This window comes from Mangifera indica, chromosome 13 (assembly GCF_011075055.1).
Source record: "Mangifera indica cultivar Alphonso chromosome 13, CATAS_Mindica_2.1, whole genome shotgun sequence".
NCBI lineage: Eukaryota > Viridiplantae > Streptophyta > Magnoliopsida > Sapindales > Anacardiaceae > Mangifera > Mangifera indica.
Genome location: NC_058149.1, coordinates 502,434 through 515,329, shown reverse-complemented (window position 1 = coordinate 515,329; position 12,896 = coordinate 502,434). Strand labels below are relative to the sequence as shown.

The following is a 12,896-nucleotide window of genomic DNA, read 5'->3' as shown; positions in this document are numbered from 1 at the left end:
ATAGTAAAACAGAGGGACTCTAAGCATGAAAACAAAGTTTAAGTCTTTTTTAACGATATTTCACCTATTTAGTATAGTCTACGTTAATTGATTCTGTTTTTCTAAATGGGTTATAAATGTTTCCAGCCCAACAGTGCATCTATTGCCTCACACTCGGACCCCAGTTTAACTTCACCATAAATTTTATATAAATGATGCTGATGGATCCCATCGATTGATCCAGCTCGGGTTTTAAAAAACTGGCTTGAACAATAAACTCATCTTCAATCTTTCATTTGCTTTCCAAATAAAAGAAAACAAAAAGAGTAAACTTTTTCCTTGATGTAGGGTCTTCTGTATGCTGAAAAACTATCTAAATTAGTAAGTTGCAACTAATTTTGTAATCATCATCATGTTGTTCTTTCTTTGTAATCTGCAATTATTCTTACTCTCACTTCTCACTTAATGACCCCAAGCATTAGCAAAACTGGTAGAATATTAGAACTTTCAAGATAAAAGTTTGGATTTGAACTTTTACTATGTTTGTGAAACTTTGACTTACCTGATACAGTTGTTACAATAAATGCAGGTGGGGTCCCTAGTTAAAAAAAAATTATTCTCGCTTAATGTTGATTAATTAGGTTAATCATTTTGAGTATCTGGTAATTGGTATTGTCATTACATTTTGCTAATCCACTGGCAAAATCACTTCCAATAATTGAAATTATTCAATGAAGCAACCTTCTAATATAGCAAGTGAACAAAAAATATGGGTAAAGCATTGGCATTAAGATCATGTCCCATGGCCAGCTATTGTAAGGCAACCGTCACCCATTCGAGTAGTATTAGATATGCACTAACATATACAAACATAAATATTTTATCATGTAATTAGATATAAACACAAGTATAATTATTATCATTTTATCATTTAATTAGTTATAACTGTTTGTAGGATTGATGAGACAATGACACTTAATAATAACGTTGGACCGGAATAGAGTTGACTTGGTCTCAAAAGCCAGCTTAATTTGACTTGGCTCGACTCAAATTGGTTTAGATAAAACTCCAGTCGAGCTCGAATTGAGAGGGTCAACTCATTTTTTAAACTGAATTAAACTAGAACTAGAAAGAATTCGGTTTGGTTCGACTCATGAGTGAGGCAGTGGCTTAATTTGGGTCGAGCTTGACTCACAACTTAATTCGAGTAGTATTTAATAATTATCAAAACGATATTATTTTATCATTATTAGGTAAAACAATGTGATTTTATCAATAAGATGTAAACTCAAGTTATAAATCTAAGTCATAAACTCAAACTGTAAACTCATATTGAGTTTCAAACTTAAAACTTAGAGATAGTGTCAAACTTGAGCTACTTTTAACTTTGGCTCGATGAACTTAAACCATTCTCAAGTCACTCCAGTTTTCATTTAAACCGAACTCAAACCTTAAACTGTTCCAGCTTGGCTTAGTTTATATCCATCCCCCATTAATAATTCAAACTAGTAGTTAGAACCAATTAATTATCTTATTATTCAAAAGCAAAATGATGGGTTCTATTTCAAGGCTGGCCAAGTAACAATAATACGAAGGCAATCAAAACAAATTAAATAGAAGAGTTTGACCAACTTAAGTTGATAACCACAAGACAAATGAAAACGATGACTTCAGTCTGAAGATAAGTTCTAGTTAAGTAATCCAGAAGCTCAAGTAATAATTATAATATTGAATACTTTTGAGTAATCTTAGCTAGAACCTTCCGATATTATTTATTGACCAAGTATTAATCATAACCCTTAACAACCCACTAATTTGATAATATTAAGAGACACGATCTTATTATTTATTGACTTTGTAAACAATTTACTCATTCAATCATACAAGGTGTCACTGTCAAATGAGAGTTTGCATTAAGCTATAAGTGTTGAATCCATTTAATTGCGTAGATGAAGTCGTTTTATGGTTGAAGGATTGCTTGCATGAAACTTGAAATTCATTATTTGCATTGATGAGATTTTTCATTGCCAACTGAAGACATAATTTCAAGACTCTCACAAGTTAGGTTATGACAATATCAATAAAGATTCAATAAAATGCCCTAATGTATACTAACGTGTAGATAAAGCGAGCAAAAAACAAAGAGACAAAATTTTTAACTTGGTTTGGTGTCGGATGATAAGAAAATTTGCATTCATAATAATACTATTAGTTGATGTTACAAAATATCTTGAAAATTACGTATATAGGAGGGAGTAAGTAACTAGATGACTTAATTACTGAAAAAAAAAAAACTAGATGACTTGCTAGTGTGTCTCTATATTTGTTCAATAAAGTTAGTTCCTTCTTCCTCTGGTATTAGTCATTTGAGTAATACTATATATACCTACTTTGAGTATATAAATATATATACACTTATATGTGTTATTATATAAAAATAAAAATATCATAATGTAAATATTGAGTGGATTTACTAATAAAGGGAGATATTTTCATCGCCACGAGATGAAAGGTCTATCCACGTTATTTGATGTAGGGTAGATAGGTGATGTATTTGATAGTGTGTCTTGCAATTAATCACTAAATCAAAGTATAGATATTGAGTGGATTTACTAATAAAAGGAGGTATTCTCATTACGACGAAATGAAAGGTTTATCCACGTTATTTGATATAGGGTAGATAGGTGATGTATTTGATAACGTGTCTTGCAATTAGCCGCTAAATCATAGCTGTTCGAACAAGTTCTCTTAAGGTAAAGCTTCTTACTTGTAAAAAAATTAAGGCTTATAATAGGACAACTTTTGCTTCATATGATAAAAAACCTACAAGATTAATTAGAAAAAACTTCAAATTTTCCAAACAACGAAGAGAGTTATGCTTATTGGCCCAAATGTCAGCTTTCATTACAATTGAAAATAAAAATAAAAATTAAATTATTAATTGATAACGAGGGCAAAGATATACAGCAGCAAATAGAAGCAAGAGAGAAGGAGAGAGTAGCTTTAAAGGATGGATAAATAAGTAGCATTACTTCAATTTTATTACTTCACAAAGCAACCTCTCTCTCATTATTTGCCCTCCATACTTCGCCATCACTCTCTGTTCATTAATAATAGGCCAAAAGAGTTGTTCCCACCCAAAGTTCAGTGGAATCCTAGCTCATACCCTCAAACTTAACTATTCCATAAACAAATTTATTATGAGACACTTTATAAACCTATCCCAAGAGTACCTCCACCATCAAATCTTCGCCGTTAACTTTGGCTTCAAATTGTACAACCATCTAAGGGTAGATCACAACATTCTTAGAATACAAAGATCAAGTTTGGTTCGTTCCAATGACACTTTTATCTTTACAATGATACTATTTACTCTTCCAACAATACTATTCTCTTTGTCATCACTATTTTAGTAATATTATGTATCAACTCAAGTTAAACATTATAGATTCAATTTGTGGTCAAGTCACCCATAGATTCAATATTTCTCAAACTGAATCCACCCTTAGACAAAGATATATAAGGTAACGACATATGTAAGCATCAAACTATAATATTTTTCTAGTGAATTGATTAAATTTTGTTTTTTTAATTGAAATAACTGAATTCTCTAATTTTTCTATTGAAGAAACCGAAATTTTCTCATAAAAAAGACTAAACTTTTAATATTTTATATAAAAAGTACTGAATAAACACAATTATCACTATTTGTTTTATTTTGTTTTGAAGGCAAAGTGATTGGTTTGGTAATTTTAATAGGAAATAGTAAAAGTATAGAATATTCAATAAAAAAATTTAAAAGTTCAATTCTTTCAATAAAAAAATATAAAATTTGATCATAGTTTAATTGTAATAATACAATATTGTTGTCATAGTATATAAATATGTAAATTTTGTTTAACTTTTTAAAGGTGAGAGAGAAGAAATTAAGATTATGTTAAAAATGGGGAAACAAAAAGCATTTCGATATCATAAAATACATTTTTCATATTATATGATGCTTAAGTTAAGATATAAATTATGACATTTTTAGATAAATCTTATATCAGAATAATACGTTAAACAGCCAAAAAATTAAATTTGTTTAAATAATGGATTAAGTAGATAACAATGTTCATCTAGCCAATGTAATTTTCTGATTTTCATAAATTAAATTTGTCTGAATTTTCACCTTTTATTCCTATTTATATACCATTACCATATAATTTTGCAGTACAGATTTAATTAATATTATAGTACAGGCTTCCAATGTGCAATGAATTTACCACATTCATATTAAAACTTTCTCCATTAAAAACTCATTTTAAACTTTTTTAAGATAATTTTTTATACTAAACAAACTGACATATAATCATATAATTAAATAATTATACGAAAATATATTAATTTATTTGTACCTATTGGTAACTAATGTTTCCGCATTTAAAATTACGCAATTAACTAACAAACGTAACCATAAGGGAGATAATAGTGAGTTTTAGAAACTTGGGTGGCCTTTGGGGGGATGCTCTCTATATTATATATTTTTATATACATTACACATTTTTCTACATTTTCTTGGCCATTTCTTGCTACACCCACCCAACAATTTCCTTGAAATTATATCAAAATCCCTACTTCGACTAAGCTGGTCTAACTAATTTCTTACACCCATATGAATAATTTATAGATACAATTATAATACTCCTCAATTGAAGGAGCCAACATACACGTATAAGCCTTATAAAATATTTATATGATGCCCATAATTTTATTATAACTCTAATTAATATGTCATATCAATTGATCTTTCACCCTCTTTGAAGTCTTGGAAACATTTGCCTTTTTTTTTTTTTTTGGCCAAAGGACTATTTCCCACCCAAGGTATGTTGTATTCCCAGTTTCCCCCCTTTAACTTTGATAATATTAAATACCCACCTATGAGCAGTTAAAATTAACGGTAGTAAAAGTAAAATCATCATTTTCTCTATAATATTAAAAATAAACTAAAATATAATCTCTTTTTACCCTCCTAAACTTTAAAATTAAAAGTTTCTCTCAGCCTAAGTTTTAAAAAATGGCAGTTCCACCCTAGGATTTTGTTTTGGAATCTTCGGCTCCATTGTCAACGGTCTCTCCCTCCCGAAGCATCATTTCCTCCGCCAGTCTCTCTCCTCTCATTTGGACACCTGATCGACATTATAGAAGCGATGGAAGACGAAGAGCTTCGTCAGGGAAGACCGCCAGAGGGAGAGGATGCTTCGGGAGGGAGAGACCACCGACAATGGAGCTAGAGATGACGTAAGAGATTTCAAAACGAAACCCTAGGATGAAACTATCATTTTTTAAAACTTAGTCTGGATAAAACTTTTAGTTTTTAAAGTTTATGGGAGCAAAAAGAAATAAAATTTCAAGGAGTTAGAGTTCTGTTAATTTAACTGCTCATGAGTAGATATTTGGTATTATCAAAGTTAAAAGGGGGAAACTTGGGAATCCAGTATACCTTGGGTGGGAAAGAGTCCTTTGGCCTTTTTTTTTTTTGAATGTTGCCTGGTCAACATAAGTTTCTAGTCCATTTTCTTAGCAAAAACTTGTGATGAACAATACATAATATTTAAAATCTACCAACACCCAATGACTTTGACTTGTGAGTTGTGAGTTTGGAAGAATGTTTAAAGTCTTGAAGAAGTTTCAGTTTGAAATTTATTCGAATTTATAAGAATTAATTTAAGAACGATGAGTTATATTTTGAATTTGGTTAAAATGAGTATAACTCTTAATTTGAATTTGGTTTTTTTAATTCAAAGTTGAGTAATTTCGACCAAATTCAAATATAAGGAACGATGCAAGCTACTAATTTTTATTTTTATTTTTCAAAAACATATTTTTTTTTTTCAAAAACATTTTTTTTTTTTAATGCATGGTTTTAATTTTGGCTAGTTGACCCATATTGAGTCATGAGCCACAGGCTGTTGCATGTGAACGGCTGATGTTTCCGTTCCAGGTTGGGCCCAGAATGAACTACTTCAACAGGAAAAAACTATTGGGAATTTGGTCTGCTGACCTTGACTAGGGCTGGATTCGAGCCGAGCCAGCTCGGGCTCGAGCTCGGCTTGGCTCGGTTCGAGCCCGAAACGAGCCGGGCTCAGCTTGGCTTGATCAAGCTCGAGCCGAGCCCGAGCTGGCTCGGGTTGGCTCGGTATATTTTTTTAAAAATTTTTTTATACAAAACGGCGTCGTTTTGATTTTTATATATATACAAAACGGTGTCGTTTTGATATAAAAAACGAGCCGAGCCGAGCCAAACTGAAAACAAGCCGAACTCGAGCCGGCCCTCAAAAAGCCGAGCCGAGCCCAAGCTGGCTGCGAGCCGAGCTCGGCTCGGCTCGAATCCAGCCCTAACCTTGACTTTAGAATCGTTCGATTTCGGAGGAAAGTTCGACTTATTTAACTTATTAATACTAGCTCCATTGAGAATCAAGAATTGTCGATAAAACAAATTTTGGTGTGAAAACGTTGACAAAATGTCAATATTAAGTTTAAAAAAAAATTAATTTAAATTTAATTAATTTAAATTATACAATAATATAATTTCAAATCAGTTGATATGATACCCATTATTAAAATCAATAAGAAGTTTCCTTTTTAATTATAGGGTTTTTTTTTTTAAATTTAAATCATTAATTATTATTGTTGGTCAATGCGCTCTCTCTCTCTCTCTCTCTATATATATATTTATATATTTATATATGAAATAAATATGGTTGAATTTGCCCGTATAAATCATTAATTATTATTATTGGTCAATGCTTGTATATATGAAATAAATATGGTTAAATATATTTATATAAATATATATTTATATACTTATATATTTAAATTTAGATTGAATGAGATTTTTCGTTTAAAAAAAAAGTTAATTTAAGTGTTAACCTGATCAAAAAAGTTGATTTGAGTTTTAATTGGTTTGACTGATAATATTAAAATAATATAATTAAAATTTTAAAATAAATTATAATATCTCCAGCCCAAAAGTGGACATGATACCCTACATTTTGATCCTAAGTTTTAGTATCTTCATCATGAATTTTAGATAAATTCATAGGCTTGAACAATAAAACATTTTTTCAATTATTCTTTGAAAATTTAAAAAAAAAAAAAAAGAAAGAAGGAACATTTTCCTTCAGGTATGGTCTTTTGTATGCTTTAAAACCATCTGAATTTGTAAGTTGCAACTAATTTTTTAATCATCCTCATGTTGTTCTTTCTTTGCAATTATTATCACTTAATGTTGATTAAATAGGTTAATCATTTTGAGTATTTGGTAGTTGGTATTGTCATTACCTCGCTAATCTATTGGCAAAAGCACACTCAATAATTGAAATTACAACCGTCTAATTTAGCTATTCGAGTAATACTACGTGCATTAACAATAAATACAAATATTGATATTTTTATCATATGATTGAATACAAACACAAATACAATTGTTGACGTTTGTTTATACAACTAAGAGACAATGACACTTAATAATAAGGTCAGACCCAAACAAAGCTGCTTTGCTCTCGAAAGTCAGTTTGATTTGGTTTTGTTCGACTCAAATTAGTTTATATTAAACTCAAATCGAGTTTGAACTGAGAGGATCAACTCATTTATGAAATTAAGCAAAACTCAAACTAGAGAGAATTCGATTTGATTTGGCTCACGAGCTAAGCGATGGTTTAATTCAATTCAATCTTGACTTATAGCTTGATTTGAATTATGTCAAACAATTACCAAAATAATATCGTTTTACCATTATTACGTTTAAAAAAACATTATAAACGATGTTATTTCATCAATAAATCATAAATTCGAATTATAAATTTGAACTACAAATTGAAACTATAAATTCGAGTCAAGTTTTAAACTTTAAACTTAGGGATTGAACCAAAAACTTAAGCTACCCTTAATTTTGGTTCAACAAACTCGAACTGACCTCGAGTCATTCCATTTTTCATTCAAATACAACTCGAGTCATAAGATGTTCTGACTTGGCTCAATTACTACCTACCTACCCTGAATTATTAATTCAAACTAGTAATTAGCACCAATCAAATATTTTATTTCTTCAAATGCAAATTGATGGGTTGTATTTCAAAGCTAGATAAGTAACAATAATACAAAACCAAACAAACAAATTAAAGAGAAGAATTTGATCAACCAAAGTTGATAACCACAAGACAAAAGAAAACAATGACTTCAATTTGAAGAGAAGTTCCAGTTAAGTTATCCAGAAGCTTAAGTAACAAGAATAATTTTAAATTCTTTTGAGGAATCTTATCAAGAACCTTCCAATATTATATCTTGAATATATATTAATCATGAGCAATATCAAAAATACCCATTTTTTAAATATATAAATAAGTACTTATATAATATTTTATCGTTTATATTATTGTTATTTTACCATTAATTTAAAATTATTTAATTATTTAATGACACATATCAAATATATATTAATTAAAATGAAATATTTACCATAACAGAATTATCTTGATTGGGAAGAAAAAAAATAACTTTCCCAAATTGACACAAATGAAAATAGGAATATCATATTGTAGATACGAAATAGACTTATTATTAAACGAAAGTCTTTCTATTGCTATGAGATGAAAGGTCTATCTGCGTTTTGTTCTTTGGTATAGAGCTGACCGATGATGTACTCGATTGCATGTTTTGCAATAGTTGTTGATTGTAGTTGTCCGAACAAGCTCTCTTAAAGTGATATTTCTCAGGGAGACATCTCATGCATAGAAGAATACCCGTAAAAAAATTAAGGCTGTGGTAAGATAATTGTTGCTTCATATAATCAAAATACAACAAGATGAAGTAGAAGAAACTTCAGTTTTTCCAAACAACAAAGAGAGTTATACTTATTGTCCCCAATTTCAGCTTTCATTACGATCGAAAAGGGCAATTAAAAATCAAATTATTAATTGATAACAAGGGGAAAGATAGCAATAAATTGAAGCAAGAGAGAAGGAGAGAGTTGCTTCAAAGCTTGGATAAATAGATAAAGTAGCATCAAAATTATACACTTCAAGTTTATTACTTCGCAAAGCAACCTATTCTCTCATCATTTGCCCGCCACCGCTTTAGGCTTATTAATAATATAATAATGTTGGAATTTAAATTGATACCCATTATAATTATTCGTAATATTGTTCTAAATATAAATATTAGACAATTTTAAACAATATAAATATTTCTGAGTTTTGTGATATTTGTGTTAAATCATATGTAAGAAGACTCAAGTTTAAGCGACTTTATCCTTAATAATTGGTTTTAGTTACAATGATGGTTTGGATTGAATTGATTAATGAGACTCGTTTTAATTGATTATTTTAATATAAGTGGGTTTTTTATGTGTTAAATTATATGATAAAAGAGTAGAGTTGATAATTTACGATACAACTAATTAACTCAGTACGATGTAATACGTAAAAAAAAAAAAAGGTTTTGATAGAATAGTTTTTACACGAATAGCTAACATGTCAAAATTTATATCAACACGTTTACAAAATAAGTCATGTTTAAGTTAAGTTTTATAACTCAAATACTACTTATATAAAAGTGTCATGTTATATTCAGTTTATATAGTTTCATGTCAAAACGAGTCAATTCAGATCATGTTATTTTGAAACACAATCTATTGACATGAGTTGCCGGCTCTAACGGGAGATTGATGGTAGCTGATCAACATATTTGTTTTATGCAAATCCCAATATGTGGTTCAAAATTAAATAAAGAAGCATGAAGACAAGCTCTCTCCTTACGCCCGCAAAGCTTGGCTTCTTCTTATGACTAAGTCGTGGACAACCTCGCAAGGGCCTTGACAAATTTATTAATTATGGGACACTTCATGAACCAATCTCAAGAGTACCTCCACCATTAAATCTTCACCGTCAGATCATCTTTGACTTCAAATTGTACAACCATCCAGGGGTGGAAGACTCTTTTAACTTGGATATTAAATCAAACTTAGATCACCAAAGATTCAATAATACTTTCTGTAAAATTGTTTTAGTACTCACATCTACAAATAAATTTACGAATTATCATATTATCAAATCCGTTGAATTAGAGATCAAATAAATAATTAGATCACATTGATTTATTTATATAATGACAAATTAATTATTTATACATATTATTAATGTTAGATTTAAATCAAATTAATTTTAAATATAAATTAATTTAAATTTGATTCGAATCTTATATAAATAGTTAGAGTTTTAGATCGGGTTTGTTCACATTGATTGAAAATGTTATCAAATATCGTAAATAAAATAAATAATATTATTGATATGAAATACAATATTATTAAAGAAGAATTCAAGTCTAAGCTATCAAATTAAACAACTAATTTAAATTTAATTCGAGTCAAATCAAACGCTAACTTGAGTTATGCTAGTTTGATTCAAGTTTAGTCTTATACGGTATTATCTATTATTTGTACATATGGTACATTACTCATTATTTTAAGTTCAAGGACAAATTTGGTATTGTAATCACCAAATGATGAAATCTACACCGTCCGATCAATCACAAGGTGGAAAGAAAATTTTAGATGGAGCCCACCACCAAAGAGGGCTTGACATGTATGAAGTATTTCCTCAACCATGTTTGGTCTAAGACGGGCCAGAGACAAGAAAGAGAAAAACATGGAGAACGCAAAGTGAAAATAAAAAGAGAGAAGAAGAATCGAGCCAATTTGTTTGAAATCAAAACCCTCCAAATTTCTCCAATCAAACCAAAAATAAAAAAATCCCAAATCCATCTATAAAATCCTTCTCTCTCCAATATCCAGATCTTATTTTCTCATAATCTCATCAAATTTTGCATCTTTTTGATTCATTTCACTCCCTCTGTTTCCTCTGTATTTCAAGTTCAGGTTTTGTTCATGATCTTGTAGTATTCTTCATTTGTTTTGTTTGAAATCTTTTTTTTTTAATCCCGTTTTATTGATAATATGTAGAATTTTCTTCAACTTTCTTAGAAGCTTGAAAAAGTCCTCTGCTTCTTGTATAATAATCTGTTAAATTTGTATCAGAATCCAATCTTCTGGTTTGTTATTTGTGTTAGTTTATCAAATTTGGCTGAAAGGGCCAAGAATCCAATATGGGAATTCAAAAAGATCGAGTCAAGTTCAATGTAGGCGGTAGAATTTTTGAAACGACAGCTACGACTCTTGCAAATGCAGGGCGAAACTCATTCTTTGGAGCATTATTTGATGAAAACTGGGACTTAAACTCACAATTCAACAACAATTCTAGTGAAGCTCTCTTCATTGATCGAAACCCTGAGTGTTTTTCAATCCTTCTCGATCTTCTCCGAACAGGTGATCTCAACATTCCCCCAAATATCAATGAAAGACTCCTCTTTAGAGAGGCCTCATTTTATGGTCTTCTAGACCATGTCCGCACGGCCAGATGGGGTCCATTTGATGGCAACAGGTTAAGGCTATCCCAGTCTGTAACAGGTCAGGCTCCCGGCGATGGAACTGCCATCCGGGCAGGCCCAGATGGCGGCTGCTGTGTGGCTCATGGCAGCATGGTTCATGTTTATGATTGGATGTTGGAAGAACACCCACCAATCAATCTTGATTATCAAAGAGTCAATGATATTGGGTGGGTTGACTCTGAGAACGTTGTGGTAAGTGTTTGTGAAAGATTAGGTAGCAAAGATGGAGGGATGGGATTGTTTAGTGCCTCAACTGGAGAGTTGAGGTATAAGTTTCAGGTCAGCCATGACAATCAAGTGAAGAGTTACACAGCTGGGGCATTGAGTTTTAGTAATGATTATAAAATATTTTCAAGTTGCAAAGGGAGGAGTAATGAGTATGGGATTGGAGTTTGGGACCAGGTGACAGGAAAGCAGATAGATTTCTTTTATGAAAGTCCAGTTTGGTCTCTTGGTGATGCTGATAAGCTGCAATGGCTAAATGGGAGCAGCTGTTTGTTGGTTGCAACTTTGTTTCCAAGAAAGGACAACTGTTACATTAGTTTGTTGGATTTTAGGAACAAGAACATGGTGTGGTCTTGGTCTGATATTGGAGCTCCTTTAACAGTGGATGAGAAGAGGGTTAGGGATGCCATTGCAATGGAGGAGAGTAACTCCATTTGTGTAGTGAATGAGTATGAGGATTTGGGGTTCATTGACTTGAGAGTTAATGGAGGAAGTGTAAGGTGGAGCTCCAGAAGCCGGTTGATGAAAGGCAAAATGCCTGATGAGCCTTGTTATCCGAAACTGGCATTGCACGATGGACAGTTGTTTTCATCAATGAACGATTCAGTTTCCGTGTTTTGTGGTCCGGATTGGGTGTTAACATCCAGGCTTCGACGAAGTCATGGAGATTCCATTTGTGATTTCTCAATCGGTGGTGATCGACTTTTCACTCTACATAGTGAGGAGAATGTGTTTGATATATGGGAATGCCCTCCTCCTCCAATCATATGATTCAGTTTGTTATGGTTTTCTTGCTCTTACAGTTTTGTTTCTTACAGTTGGATAGGTGCTTTTCATTGTAGAAACATTGAGATATAATATACAGTGTGTGATTTGTATGGAGATTTGCTCTCTGTTACAAAGAAATGAAATTGTCTGCTAAGCTACCATTTACCGTACCAAAAAGAAATGAACTCAATTGTTCAACAACCAGATTGTTTGTTCAGTTTCTTCCTTCTTCCTTTCTTTTAAAAATTGTTTTTTTTTTTGACAGTCTTTTCACTTTCTCTTTATTGGCACATTTACTTAAGTTGGATTAGTCATTACGGACCTGAATCGATCACAAGAAGTCAAAGAAAACCCCCACACCACCAGTTTCAAACTTATACCCTCTTGTTTGGTACCTCTATATTTCTCACTTAAACTACCTTTGGAGCAACGTGTCAGTG

The 12,896-nt window shown here is 31.2% G+C and overlaps 1 protein-coding gene across 1 annotated transcript; it reads left to right on the top strand.

The window, feature by feature from the left end:
- Window positions 1-10,621: 10,621 nt before the first annotated feature.
- On the top strand, window positions 10,622-12,570 carry LOC123194590 (BTB/POZ domain-containing protein At2g24240). The gene is made up of 2 exons (XM_044607870.1): window positions 10,622-10,894; window positions 11,086-12,570. Exon 2 carries the CDS (start codon window positions 11,122-11,124, stop codon window positions 12,457-12,459), a length of 1,338 nt encoding a protein of 445 aa, XP_044463805.1. The 5' UTR covers window positions 10,622-10,894; window positions 11,086-11,121; the 3' UTR covers window positions 12,460-12,570.
- The last annotated feature ends 326 nt before the right edge of the window (window positions 12,571-12,896 follow it).

Excerpts from the sequence above, each read along its gene's own strand:
- LOC123194590 (XM_044607870.1), top strand. The coding sequence starts at position 11,122 with ATGGGAATTCAAAAAGATCGAGTCAAGTTCAATGTAGGCGGTAGAATT.